Source organism: Pollicipes pollicipes, unplaced genomic scaffold (assembly GCF_011947565.3).
Source record: "Pollicipes pollicipes isolate AB1234 unplaced genomic scaffold, Ppol_2.1 Scaffold_7261;HRSCAF=8764_pilon_pilon_pilon, whole genome shotgun sequence".
NCBI lineage: Eukaryota > Metazoa > Arthropoda > Thecostraca > Pollicipedomorpha > Pollicipedidae > Pollicipes > Pollicipes pollicipes.
Window position 1 is genome coordinate 36,626,698 of NW_023597054.1, and position 15,206 is coordinate 36,641,903.

A 15,206-nucleotide genomic window follows, 5' to 3' on the forward strand; every position below is an offset into this window, starting at 1 on the left:
AACGTGTTTATGAGGCAGCAGTATGCATGTGCTTTCATGAACATGACACGAGGTAGTTTTTGCAACGATAAGTCATTCGGACGTAAAGGCTTTTACATTTAACGGGACCTTTCAAGGCTTAACCCGTAATCGTTGAACAAACAAGCATGCCATGCATGTTAGGTAGCTTATCACGCGAGTGTTGCGGGGCTATGTTTGGAGAACGAATGCGAACACCACCATTCACTAACACAGAAATGCGAACAAAGCAAGTCCAAGCAGACGAATGTATTTTCATGCTTTATGCTTTCTAAGTAGTTTGCTTGTACGCTGTGGTCAAAAATACCAGCATATCGCACGCAACCATGCAGCGGTAGCAAATTAGCACACGCTCGGATGGTTTGAGATAATTTGACCATATCTTAAGTCTTCCAGATCAATTTCGGAATATCGCGGTGCAAGCGCGCATAGAGTCGTCGAAATATACGAAATTTCGTGGCTTATCATTTGGTGCAATAAACTGCATATATCTTTCAAGCTTGTTAACCGAGAGTAAGTCAAAGTCAGACCCCGTTGTCACAAAGGGTGATTCTTAGGAAATCTTTCGAGCTGATGCAACAACGGAGTTTTAGACAGAGTAACACAAGTGTGTGATAATGACTTAGATCAGTATAAGCCGAGAGTAGGATCACAACCAATTATATTGATCTAAGGTGCGCTATGAACGTAAAATCAGGGCTAACACTGAAAAAACTTTTTACTGGAAAACATTATTTTGGGAGGTATATTTGCGTTGCTTTCGAACTCCTTGGTCGCATTGACAAGTTGTTATTTTGTTAACTTAATGAAGGTCAGAGAAGGTCACCGACCTAAAATACCCTGACCAATCTTTTTGGGTGTGAATAGCTTGTTGTCTAGGGTTGTTCTTGCTACTGATGTTGAATATAAATTCCAAAATGATGGTAGGGTTGTTTGGCACATTTGCATTTCATGTAAAATTTTGTCGATAAGGGCGCTGACTTGAAATGACGATGAGTGACATTTTCTCAAAAATTTACCTTGGATCTCGTTACGTGAGAAAGTGTGAGGCCACATCCGACACTGAATTATATCTCACCTTGCTTGACGTTAGTTGACCCGAAAGTAATGGCATAGAGATGTAAAAATTTCACACAAGCGGTTTCACATAAAGTTCTAGCCGCTACGAGTTTAGTGCCTCCCGATTTTTACTCTTGAATATCTTCGGGGATCGGATTGACCTCGCCCCACCCGAACGTGTCGAATAATTTGACCGGCTGCAAGAGGAGGTGTAAAGTTTCGGCCTGTTCGGTTTTGAGAACAACAGAGTATGGAATGTAATTCTGTGAAAACTGCGCGCAACATGCTCGCTGCAGTAGAGCGACACTAAGCAGCCCGCGTTTATCATCATTATCAGCCTACGAAGACTTAGGGTCTGTGTGGCTAGACTAGACTAGGGAGCAATGACGGAAGAACTTATAATTATTTGTGAGCTCAGAAAACGTGATCTTTGTCAGTCCGATCTGTTCTATTCAACGTCATGAAACATGTCCTTCGTGCAAGATTTTGTCGAAGTTGGAGGGGAGAACTGCTGACGCCCCTCACCTATTTCATCATCCCGTTACAAAGTTCGTCGTAAATGGTGGGTGCGGTTCTGCGAATGGTGCATGCGCCGTCGGTTCTGCTTCAGCACGATACTTCAGAGTAATATCTACCCGGTCCACGGTCATGCTAGATCTCACCTGTTCTCTCAGGTGTCAACTGACAAGGCCTGGCGACAAATAGGTCGGCTTTTGTCGTAAGTCTTGCAATTTTCTTCATCCGGTAACCGTGTTCTCACTTAGTCATATATATTACATCTGTAAATAGCAAGGGATCCGTAACGGGCCAAAGGATGGAGACTGGGCGTCTCTCCAGGGCGTCTCTTTCATGCGAGCCCATGGGCGTGCAGTTACTCCGCGGAGGTTTGTCAGAGCTGTGTTACCGCTGTCCAACACATCCATTGTCCGAACCAGATCAAGCTTGTCATGTGCGCGTCATCACAGGGGCGTCAGCAGCATAGTGAAGGCCGTTTAACACAAGGCATGCTGAATCAAGCGTGAGAAAGCCAAGTGAGTCGTGCGCAATTTTCTCCGACGTTTGACTTGAGGATCTGCGCAGCTGGTGTGCACGCGTGGCTGCCTGCATCTGCTCGTGAGATAACACCACCCGAGCTTGGCCGCACGTGTGTGAGATATGTCTCAGCGGCTGTGACGCGGCCTCGCCTTCCGAAGACCGGCTCTCAGATCGGCGCAACCGGGTCATGGAGGCAGGGGCCGTCCGATTCCTAGCGGCGTGCGGTCCTCACTCGAAAAACATCTGCTCCACCAGTGCACGTGGTGACGGCTGCCAGCACTGGTCGGCGTCACGCGGAGGCGTCCTGCGCTGCTGACGGTGCTGGCGAGAGGCCGAGGATCGGGCGGCTCGACGCGGTGGATGCCGCTCGCCAACACCAGGCGCGCAGCCCCACCGGCTGGCGCAGTGTTTGCCCCGTCCTTGGCCATTAGTGCTCTCCAGTCCGTCCGTTCAGACCGCTTTCCACAGATCAATGAGAACAGCGGGATGCATGGGAATGCGTCTTGGTTGGTTTGAGCGACAACTCACTTGGCTCACTTGGTTATCGTCTGCATGGAAACAGCGCCATCCCTGCATTTGATGACAGGACTTACATTCAGATCGCTCGATCTCGGCACAATCTTCGGCCATCGTCCCATAGAAAGCAGAGCGTACAAGTAAGCCAAAGTACGGCTCATTTAATCTTAGCCATAAAATCCTTTCTTAAAAAATCCGTTCTTTCTTTCTATTTATTGTGAAAGAAAATGTAACATCCATGGCAACTCCTGTCATTCCTTCGAAAGGTTGGTCGACGTTTGTAAAAGCAGACTGGTGATTGGGTATGGAGTTCGTCAGTAACGGTACACTTGCCGTTCAGACATACAGGGCCGAAGTGGGCGACTGGGGCGCGGCCTCCAAACCAGACATAAACACACGAGGATGGCTATCCATGCTGCGACGTGCCTCGTTGGTCTTCCGGGATGCACACTGTACGACGAGCATGCCGGCACGTCTTGAAGTGTTAATCCGACATCCTCAGCTTACAGCAATTTTTCATACGACCAGCCAGAACATACATTCACCCTCCGCAACCGGTCGGACAACACTGCCCGGCTGGTTTTGGTGCACATCCCATGGCCCTAACAACGTACACCGCTCCGAACTTCGGCGGGATCTGGACCGGTCAGAGCTTAGTGCATACTCGGACAGGTTGTTCGTGCGCAGTTGGTGGGCCGCGGCGTGAGCGGATGAGCGTTTGAACCCGGCTTCTGGGAGAAGCCGCTGCTCGCCATCCGCGGGGATCCGGCTTCCGCCGAGGGTGCGGCTGGATCTGGAGTCGCTGCCCCCAGCGCCGCAGTCGGCATATTTGGGATTTACGGCGCCGCCGCATCATAACCCGACGAGAAGCCGATCATTCTCGAGGTCGTTCGGGGCCGGATGAAAACAGACGTCAATGTTAGCCGATTTCAGTGAAATGTTCCTGCATACCAGACAGCTCTCTGCCTTGCATCGCTAGCAAGGCAGACGGCGTATACATAACTTTCTGAAGCGAATTGCAGCTACGAGGGATGAGAATGGTCAAGGTCTCACGTTTAGGGAAGTGCGTATTGATAATGCACGCACATACTCTCGAATAAGAGCGCAGCACATAGCTGTCATACGCCTCGAATAACAGAGCAGCACATAGCTGTCTCTTGCTGCAAGACTGATCATGATACTGGAATAAGGTGCAGTTGGACATGATGCGCACAGAACTTGTGTCCTGCTATGAGAGTACGTCCGGCTAAATTAGAGGCACCCCGAGACGCAAGGCTCGAGCTAGAGCCAGCACCTATGCTGTCGCTCACAGTGCTCTTTTGCAACCAATATGTTTTATGAGAAACTGGCCACTGCGCCCAGCATTGGCTGCATATCTGCGTTGGCTATGGGCATTCAACTGCATGAAGGCACTATGCCTGATCATGTCGTCAGATGTTTGCTGCCAACACCGGGAAGTTCATAAATCCTTCCATTACTCTACTGGCGTGCCACAACCGGCGTCATGATCCTGGTCTGCTCACCGCGTCAGTCTCGTTTTGGGAACAACGCGCACTCTGAACAAAACGCAAGAGTTCTTGGGAGCAAAGAACGTCGCAGTCAATTCACCCGTGATAATATCATGATGAAACAGCGTTGGCCTTAAACCTTAAGGCAGGCATCCAGTACTGTCACAGGATACTTTCGTTCTGGTAACTTCATACTCATATTTCATATTTTTTTTCGAAAGCTGCATAATTTCTTCTTATCGAAAAGAAATACTTATAGCAACACACCGTTTTGGTTGGTATCAACATAATTTTTAATTACGTTTGCACCATCGCGCCCCACAGGGGCTACATCACGGCGCAGGTATGCCGACATCTTTGGCACAATCTCCGATTCCACTTCCTCTACATTCTTCTCGGTCCTGTTGGCTAGTTGGATCTTGCTGCTAGCTGTCCATTTTGCCGTGTACACAAGCTGCTTAAGAATGCTCCAGACTAATGGGTCGGATGCTTGGCGTGCTCCGAGGGTTGTTTTCGTTCGTGACGTGGGTCTCATGTTCGTCCACAGCTGCGCTGAAATCTGGTCGGCTCTGACCAGTTGTGACCAGAATATAGTCTCTCTCAGAGTGGTGTTTGTACAAAAACGACTTCAAACAGCGTGTCACACACCGCTTCGAGCATACGTTGCGGCTTATGCAACCTTTCCTCATAGTAGCGAGCTGATAGATACACCTCTGACTGGTCACAGCCCGCGCTGCGAAGCGATAGGGATCTTTTTTTCCTTTCACCCGCATTGTGTTACGTCAGAGGGACACTTGCTCATGTCATTCGGGTAGGAACCGCGGTTTCTGGAGCATTCGGAGGCTGAGATGCCAAAGCAGGCTTGGTCATGCTAGATGACGGTTCCATTCTCCTGCGCAGTGATAGGTCCACGACAGAGCTTTGCGCTTCTCCTTGTCATCTTATTCTTCCTCCCCTTCGCCTGCAGGGACGTCTCAACTCTCTTGTAGTAGGCTAAGCCATGCTTGTTTATGACGGTCCGATGTCTGTGAGACTCGGAGTGGTAAATCTGTAGATTACAAATGACACTCGTTGGAACGAGACTCAGCGTAGTTTCAAGCCGTGTCGGAAAATTGTCCTACTTCCCTTAAGATAACAAACATTTATCATGCAAACTTGTGTCAGATTTTGTGGGACAAATGTGATTCACATTTTTACATACACTCGCGCATCCCCGCAGACCCACACACTCACACCCGCACGCGCGCAAGCACGCACACACACACACACACACACACACACACACACACACACACACACACACACACACACACACACACACAATTATACGCACTCATCGATGGTGCTACGCCCCAAACCTCACCATTTAGCCTCAGTTTTGACTCAAGGTCTTATAGTGAGCCAGGGATCACAGATGGGTTGAAAGATCACGATGCGCCTCTGCTATTCAGCCATCATGGACAGACACCTGCCGCCTGGTCGTGACTATACTGGCGTGAAATGTCTACGTGCGGGACGCCGTCGCTAAGCGTGGGAAGAGGCATCGGTGCAGCTCGACACCAATTTGGATCTCACCAGGCGCTGGCGTTGCCTTCATAGCAACAGTCTCTTCAATATGCCCAGTTCGTGAACTGGTGAACTGATAATGCAGCATTCGCTGCAGCGCGCCTCCCATTTTGAAGCGAACGGCAACGCAGGAGTGAAGTTTCACTGAATAGCTTACACGGCAAGGTCGTGTGCACTACTTTCTATTGGTGAACTATCCATTCACACCGTATGATATTATACGGATGTGTCCTCGATGCAGTGTCATCGGAGCTCAGCCGGATTCGCGCCCACTGCCCTCCTCCAGTCAACCTCTCGTCAGATGGCGCTTTGATCATTTTACCTTGATCTCCAAATTTCAGTGATATCTGTCTATTGCCTTTTTATCAAAAACGTCATCTCTTCCAAGTCTTCGCTGTCAATGTCATCGTTCGCACCGTCGTGATGTGGCAGCATCAGTTTCTCCAGCAGTTTCGAGCAGCCAGTTGAGCTCTTGGCATGAACGCCGTAATGAGTCGGGCACGCTCGCGTATCCCTGGAGAAAACGGATCTCGGAGGCCCTTGCACTTTAGCCCACATTGGCGCGCGTGCCCACGCCGTCACAGTGAGGCGAGACGGCGACGACAGAGCGCGGCCAAGCCACGTCAGCGTCATTGCCCGCCCTGCACGGGGTAGCAACACGGGCCGCCCTGCACCGCTCCGACTTGGCGAAGGTCTGTATTACTCAGTCGTCATGGTGGGTGCTCCGGGCCAGACGGCCACGGTCATTAGGGGCGGGAGTCCGGGGTGGAGTGCCAGAGTGACCCGATTTGGCCTAGCCATTGGCGCGTCGTTCTGGGTCGAGACAATCAGCTGAGCGGGCCGGTCTGTTGTGGCCGGGGGGCCCGTCGCCGGGTGACCGACGCGCCGACAGGTCGTGCGGGGCGCCGGCCGCGCCCCCGCACGCGCCCCTCTGGTCCAGCCCAAGGTCATTCTGAGCCGCCTGTCGGCCGATAAGCCCATATAGAAGGCGACGTGCCCTGCAGCTGTCGGCAACAGCGTGGGTTTGGCGAGGCAGGCGCGCTCGATTGGCCTCAACCAGTTGCCAACCGTTGTCAGTCAGCTCGTAGCATATCGCGGCGAGCCGCACGAGTTCGTGATCTTTTCCGCCGGCTCTGTGCCCCAGCCGCCCTCCCGACACTCTCAGCGGCCTGGGCGTCAGCGGCGATGCCGAGCCACCAGCCCGAAAGGGCTTCTCTTGCGCAGTTATGTGCATATGTGCTCCGTCAGCTTCGCTCGCGTAAACGGGGAACCTGGCACATGCAGCTTCTCATGTCCGTAATGTCACGGCTTCCCGTCAAGGTCGGCGGCGCCCGGTGGCACTGTGGGCCTCCCAAATATGGCTGCTGCCGGCGAGCGGAGCCGGCCGGTCGATGGCGGTGCCACGTGGCGGCCGGTGTAGCGACGGCAGCGCCGGACCGCGGCGGCGGCGGTGCCGCTCACCTGGCCGCGCAGGCACCTGCCGGCATCCACTGCGCCGCGTGTGCTCGACGAGGAAGGGGGGTCGGGCGTACCGTCGAACAGCCGGAGCTCTAAATACGGACAGGGAAGAGGTTCTGTATGCAATATGTGTCACACGACGGCATGTGATGACCTACCACCTTGACTGTCCCGCCACACAAGCACCTCCATTCATCAGTCACTTCCTGTTCCTTCTAATGCGCTGACGTTTTTCCACCCACCGGACGCCAGAGGATGCTGAAGCATGTTCACATTCGGAGTGCCTATTCGCCAGTCCTGGACATTGACACTGAACTGCCTCCGTTTGGGCACCGTCGCACTGGTGTCCGCGGCTACCTGCTACACACGGATCAGTACTACACTAGCTGTTCAGATGTGTCTGGATGTGGCCAAGGTATCATTAGCTTCGACAGCGCTTGATACGAATACATTTCCTGTAGTAAATAATTCACACAGAATGAACGGGGTGAAAAGCGGCTGTCTGCGCTTCAAGAAAATTTGCCAAGATCTCTTACAACGCTATGTGAAATCTGAGCTCCTGCACTGGTGGTCAAACAGCCCCTCAGTGTTTCAGGACAGTTTCTCAATGTGCACAGGCCGATACCGTGCCTAGTCCGCTGCTGTCAACGTGCCCCTGAGCCCAAGTATCAACAAAAACACCGTCGAGCTTCTCCCAATCACGATTACTCACGCGCACTCGCGCGCGTTGCGTCCTCCAGTGCATGTTTGCACACGTGCTTTCTCAGTGCGCAAAATGCACTGAACATCCATTGATTCTCGGACCGTGAGCAGGGCGTATAGCAGACAGCTTCCTCTCTGAATGAAAAAATGGGTCCGTTAATAATAATAGGTTAATCATAATATTTTATTATAAGATTATCATAAGATTATTATTATTATTTTATATAATAATAATATATATTATGTGAGATCAATATTATTTTAAGAATAGGTTAATTAGTTAGATGCCGGCTCTGTCTGCAGACCAACGAAACTTGTATCGCATCTTTGAAGAGCTTAAGTTTTGACTACCACGCGGATTTTCCTAAGCCGACTCCAAAGCGGGAAAATACCAATTCTATCTTCTTGCGGGGGCCCTCTCTGCCCTGTCTAAGAGCGTTCGGTCTGCAATCTCCCGGAACCTAAAACGGGTTGCGCTGGCGTGGAGCTCCCACCAACCGCTGCCGGCGTGACGGTCGGCCCAGGCCGAGCTCCCGCTCCCAGATCGCAGCATCTCCCTTGTTTATCTGGTCCGTGGCTGCCGTCACGGCGGAATTTCGATGAGCCGGGCCCCCGCTCCCGGTCGGAAGCCACCGCCGAAATTCCTTCGCCCAAGGTCGCACCTGATGACCACGCGGTAGACCGGTTAGGCCCCCCCCCCCCCCCATACACCTGGGTTCAAAGCCCGGCTCTCGAGACTTTTGCGCAGCAGCCGGCGGCCGTCGGCGGCGTGACGCGGGCCGGCGGCCCGACGAGGTCGCACTGCGCAGCGCGCGCGCCGTCGGCCGCCTGATGACCGCTGCGGCCGACCTCTGGCGGCAGCAGGGGCGGCGCACCGCGGCGCCGCCCCCCCGGCTGGCTTAACTCAGACTGACACGGAACGCGTCATGGACCCGCTGACCAGCGCTGCAGGAGCCGCCGCTCGTGACGACAAACTGGACCACGCCAGCAAGTCACTGCGATGACGGTCAGCATGGCGGCTTGCTGACATTGCCGACCTCGCCTGCTCCTCCTGGACCCACCCACCAGCAAGTGGTCTCCAGTTGTCCTCAGAAGTTAAGCCAGTTTGTACCCCGCTGGTATTTAGAGCCCGTGCTAGGTCAGCTGGAACAGCTCCTCCGCGCTGGCGTTCACAAAGCCCTCTCGCTCGCTTGCTGGCGGGCCTCTTGGCTAATCGCTGCTTTCTGCACGTTCTCCGGCCGGCTTATGGCCGCACCCATCCCCGCTATCAGACATCATCTGACAGCGACATGCATGTATTCGACTTGGCAGCTCTTCGCCGTGCCATATGTACCTGGTGGTGGACGGTCAGTGGCCTGCTGCAGCATCCCAAACACCACAGCGGTGGGACGCGATTCTGCCGGACGGTCGCGGCGAGGCCCTAGCGGGCGCCTCGGTGCCGGAGAGCTTCCAGTAAGTACAGCAACAGTCCGCACGGGTGCAATCCACGCAACTTTCAGAATGTTGGGTGTTGGTTGACATCAAGCTGTGGATACTGTTGCCACATGTTAAGGTTTTGTCCTGTTCTTGGACGAATCAAAGGCTAGTGTTTTGAGAGTTGTTCGGGTGTAAGGAACTCGACTTTTGCGTTCAAACTCGGCGTCGAAGTAGGCGGGGCTTCGATCATTTTGCACACTTCCGTTCAATAATATGTTAAAATAGTTTGTTAGCAACTGAATAACGTGTCAAGGCAATCCACGTACCTAAAAGGCGCTGCTATTTACAAACGACGCCAGCCTGCGCATATCTAAATCGGGACGTGTCTATCTCATGCGTGTAAAAAGAACTGCGCTATATATTGTTATGGCTTTACAAGGCCTGTCCCGATCTTCAAGAGCGACCAGCATTCATAATTCCCCAGAGGAACAAAGCCACGAACCTTTAGGTGGACCATCGTCAAACCAGAGGACCGCACGTGGATTCAGATACCAGACGACAGGACGACTCACGGTCCACGGGAGCTGATCTGTTCATGACAGATGACACCCAAATTCCAGGATAGCCTGCACCGCCGCTCACGTAATTGGTGGTTCGTGACATCATCTCCTGTAGTTCGGGTTTTGTCCCCCTGTTGTACATACTCTTCCTTGACGCTCCTGAGCACCTGTTTGTGCAGTTCTGCCAGCGCCTGCTCCTGCTCCTTCTCCTGGCTCCTGGCACGGAGCCCAACGGGCCGCGCCGCTGCCGGGTGCTCCCGACGAGCGATTAAGCCAGATCGACACGGCGGCGGCCGCGTTGCCAGCACTTCCCGGAACCGGCGCGCCGCCAGGGGCAGCGGCGTGCCAAACAGCGGCCCGTCTCGACCGCGCCCGGCCGCCACTACCGTTCGGAGGGGTGGCTGGCGCCGGCAACAGGGTCTGCTGACGGCTGAAGCCCGCAGCAGGGTCCTGCTGAACAGTACAACGCCGGCAGCAGGGTCCGCTGAACGGTACGACTTCCCAAGCAGGGTCTGCTGAACGTAACGACGTCCCGCATGCAGGGTCTGCTGAACGGTCCGACACCCGCAGCAGGGTCTGCTGAACGGGTCCGAAGCCGCAAGCCGGGTCTGGTGAACGCACGACGCCGGCAGCAGGGTCTGGTGAACGATCCGACGCCCGAAGCAGGGTCTGCTGAAGGTCCGACGCCGCAGCAGGGTCTGCTGGAACGGTCCGAAGCTCGCAGCAGGGTCTGCTGAACATACAGACGACCGGCAAGCAGGGTCCGCTGAACGGTACGACCCTCACAGCATGTCTGCTGAACGGTACGACTCCCACATCAGGGTCTGCTGAACAGTCCGACGCCCGCAGTAGGGTCTGTGCGCAGGGGTGTGTCACTTTGTGTACCTTCGGGGAGGCCTGATCGATCCCCCAATGCTTGCTTACTTGAGCTGCCTTACCCTAACAATGTATGCGAGCAAACAGGGAATACTGGGCCGCTAAATGCAACAAGTGTCTGAATTGGTGGCACACTTAGCATCAAAATGCATCACTAGCAATATCGCCATCATTTAGCGTCGGCTTCAAAGGAGAAGCCATTCCTCAACATCAACACATATTGGAACAGACGAAATATTTATTTTCGAATTTTTAGTTTCTTTGATCAAGGACGAAAGTCGAGGTGGCCGCATTGTCAGCTGTTTGCTCGAGAGTTTAGCGGCGGTCAGATGTCTGTTGGAGGGTGTGGCAGGCCCATGCGTCTGTAGGAGGACGTATTGGACGGTTGGGCGTCCGCAGCAGGCTTTGGTGGATAAGGATAGGTACGCGGGGATCTGTTGGATGAGGATACGTACGTGAGGATTTGGTGGGTGCGGATATGTGCGCGAGCGAGGATCTAGTGGATGAGGATACGTACACGAGAATTTGGTGGGTGGGGATATGTGCGCGAGGATCTGGTGGATGAGGATACGTAAGCGAGGATCTGGTGGATGAGGATACGTACGCGAGGATCTGGTGGATGAGGATACGTACGCGAGGATTTGGTGGGTGGGGATATGTGCGCGAGGATCTGGTGGATGAGGATGCATACGCGGGATCTGGAGAACACTCCGGCGTACGGAGTAGGGTTTGGTGGGCCATCAGACGTCCCGTGCGTCTGGGAAACCTGAGGCATGGGGTCGACTCCCCGCGGTGCTCCTCCCTCCTGCCAGGGTCAAGGCACGCGACGGCACACAGCCTCAGCAGGCTGAGCACCCCATAAAGCCCCACGGCCAGTAGCATCCCTTCATGTACTTTCGGAGCCTGAGCCCCCACTAATTCGGAGGCCTGCAGGATGTGTAGTAGACAGCCAGAAGTCTCCAGAAATCTGGCGGACCGTTCAGGCGTCTACAGGACGGTGTGGTGGACGGACAGACGTCTGGAGGAGTTTGTGGGACGGACAGACGTCTGGAGAAAGGCCTGGTCGACGGCCATACGTTGGAGGAAGGTCTGGTGGACAGACAGACGTTTGCAGGAGGTTCTGCACGCCACCCTGCCGTCGATCAGATATTCCGAGCCTGCCGGAACTGGCCCATCTGTAGCACGCATGATCGAGAACAACTGGGCATTCTAAATAAAGCGCCATCGGAGCCGGATCCGACAAAGACTGCTGGCATGCCCACCGCCACATCTGGCGCACGGTGCACCTCTCGCCCCATTTCACCGGAATGCTGCTGTCGATGAGACTTCAGTCGATCGCAGCCCACTCGCTGGGCATATCCGCAGACGCAGCCAGCTGACGACAAACGTTTGCGGACTGCTCAGCATGACTGCCAGAAGAGAAAACTCAGCGCCGCCTAACCCAGTTAGCCATACTTGTCGTGCAGGTTAAGCTAATCCTGCTTCTTCCTTGCGTCCAAAGATCTGTTGTTTCAGTAGCATCTTGACGCTTTCCTTTTAAGATGTCGTTTTGAGGTCGGGTTGTTCCCAGATTCTAGTTTAACTTCTCCGATCCTGATTTGTCTCCGTCCCCACCTCAAAGACGTTGTTAAACCCATACTTTCACCAACAGTGAAGACGCGTTCATAAAATATGGTACGCATTTTTTTGAAGACAATAAGATGCAGGCAATGTCAAGATCATGTCATGAAGGCATTGGGATGAACGGTGAACAGGTTGCTGGCAAGCATCCCATGGGTCGGTGGTAAACTTCGTTCCGAAAGGAGGGGAGGAAGTCTTGATGGAGCGTAGCAGAGGCATAGCGAGGGAGGGGGGGGGGGGGGGAGTTTTGGGCAGCGGACGTCATGCTTAGACGTGGGGCGCGAATCACGCTTAAATATCTTAACAGAAAATAAAATCTTAAAGCCAGACCCGGTCGTTTTTCTTTCCTGACAAGAAACACGACCGTTATTTGCTTCGCATATGTAGCTCAGCCAGGGGCTAAACGTTACTTTTATGGGACGTTACGCTTACAACAGCGTAACCAGGTAGAGGGGGTTGCCAGCAGCGCAACAATCGCGTAACAAGAAAGAGGAGAGAGGGTTTTAATCATTTCAAGTGATGTATAACGTGTTTTATGGATGGCCCCTTCGCCTGACATCGGTATAGACGCCACCACGTGACTGAAGGGGTACAGGACAAATCAGGATTGCGGTCACACTAAAATCCGGGCAGCCTGCCAAACACCGACGTTTTAAATGCGAAAGCGTAAGAAGCGCGCTCTACGGGCAACATTGTAAAGGGCATCTCATCTTTTAAAAGAAAATTGGTGGGCATGGTTCCTCAGCCCCTCCCCCTGTAGTTACACCCATGGATGATGGCGTTCGGAACAACATGCGCACCCCTTCCGTCCTTGAATTGCCGACAATCATCCATAGGCGGGCGAGCTACATACCGGGGCAGATGTGTTCCGGCCTCGTGAGCACGCCCGCGGCCATGACGCGAAGCTCACATAGCACAGCCACCGTGTGCGGGCATGAGAGTCATGCCTGCGATGATGCGATTTGCGCAGCGTCCGTACGGTATGCGGGTTGTGCAGAGTTATCCAGTGACGCGCGATGCGCGGTCACCTACGCCGCAGCTGCCGACCCGCCCGACAACGCGCCGCCGCACCCGCGGCAGCGTGACGCAGAGCAGCCGGCCGCCGGGCGCGAGCCGCCCGGTGCTGAGCACGATCCGCGCCGCCCGCCGCCATCACGTCCAGCATTCGCTCCGTGCCACGGCACTCTTGCAGATCCACAGGTCACCTCCAAACACCGCCTGGTTTTTTTTTGTTTATTACCAAAAAAAGTTCAGTACGAACGCTGACACAGAAGAATTTCTTCTCGACCAATGGCAACACAAACGAGTGACTAGTGCTCACTGGGGCGGCGCCGCCGCTGACACGATAACTGCATGGCATCAGCCGCGCGCGCCCACCCCACCCAACGCTGATTTCAAACAAATACAAAAAAAAAAAAAAAAAAAAAAAAAAATTAATTTATCAACGAAAAGCCGCTAGCCTGAGGCAGCCGACGGCGGCTCGCGCGCGCCGATCGCCGGAGAGCCACCGGCGCAGCGCAGAACGACCAGCCCGGCCCAAAACACCACATCGTACCGTTACCACCAACAGTTAGTTCGTCTCCCATTGAGCAAAATAAATCTTTTTGTATTTTTCCCGTCTGCCGCCGGCAAGACGCCTGCCGGGCGCGCAGACGCTGGGAGAGCCATACACGCGTCCGCCGCTGGGGCGGCCCGCCGGCGGCCGGGCGCCGGGCTGGGGCGGGGCGGGCGTCCTTCTCACAGGGTCACAGCCGTGGACGCCCCCGGTCGCCGCCGGGCCGGCTGGCCGCGGCGGCGCCGGCCGCGCCCGGTGCCCGCCGCCGGCCGGCTATGGAAGAGGTGGCGGCTCCGCCACCGCACAAAACGGGTCATGCGGGAGCCCGGGCGCCCGTGCGCCCGCTCGACGCCGGCGGACCGCTGTACACAGGTGATCCGGCGTCCGGACCTCTGACAAGGGCTATACATCGAGGCGGGTTCGGCGAGCCGGCCGGCCCGCCGTACAGAGTGCTGCAGCAGTCAGAGTACGCCCGAGAAGAGCTTCCGGAACACCGTCGAGACGTGTCTACAGAGACCCACCAACAAGGCACGTTTGTACAGTTCGAAGTGGCTGGACACAACAGGGAGCTTGTACCGCGACAACCCGACGGCCGCACTCTCCGCCGCCGCACGCATATATGTACAGACATATATAACTCCCGCTGGCTCGCTCGCCGTAACCAATGTCCTGCAGATGGCATCACACAACTGTCCGGCGGCGACACAGGCCGTTCGACAGGTAAAACGCTGCGCCCGCGCGCGCCGCTGCGCCGCCGCCTAGCCACTGGGCGAGGCGATGGCCGTCAGCCGCATGCTCTGCGTGGAGTGGAGACGCCGCTGCATGAGGCTGGACTCGAGCGGCGGCGACAGGCCGAACATGACGATCCCCTCGTCCGACTCGGCTTCGGCCTCGCTGCTGCTGGTCTCCTCATGGCGGCCGACGTCCATGGAGAGGTGGTGCAGCATGGCGCGGTTGAGCGCCATCGCCGACTGCGCGTAGAGCGAGAGGTCCTTGACGCTGCGGTTGCTGCGGATTACCTGCGGCGTGGTGAGCATGCTGGACGGCGCGCCGCCGTGGCGCACCCACGGGTGCGCCAGCACCATGTCGGCCGAGAGGCGCTTCAGCGGCTCCTTCACCAGCAGGTGGCGGATCAGGTCCTTGGCACCGTCGGAGATGTGCGCCCACTCGCGCTCCGGGAACTCGAACACGCCTTCGTGGATGCTGAAGAAGAGGAGGTCCCGGCAGCGCACGCACGCCTCGCCCCGCTCCCAGCCGCAGTTCATGCCGCAGTTGCCGTAGAACGGCGGGTAGCCCGACAGCAGGATGTACATGATG

At 55.1% G+C, this 15,206-nt stretch overlaps 1 protein-coding gene across 1 annotated transcript; it reads right to left on the reverse strand.

Moving 5' to 3' along the window:
• Positions 1-14,144: 14,144 nt before the first annotated feature.
• Positions 14,145-15,202, reverse strand: LOC119112779 (MAP kinase-interacting serine/threonine-protein kinase 1-like). The gene has a single exon (XM_037237058.1). The coding sequence runs from the start codon at positions 15,200-15,202 to the stop codon at positions 14,648-14,650; it is 555 nt and encodes a 184-aa protein (XP_037092953.1). The 3' UTR covers positions 14,145-14,647.
• Positions 15,203-15,206: the final 4 nt, after the last annotated feature.

Coding starts and splice junctions, on each gene's coding strand:
- LOC119112779 (XM_037237058.1), bottom strand. CDS start 15,202: ATGTACATCCTGCTGTCGGGCTACCCGCCGTTCTACGGCAACTGCGGC.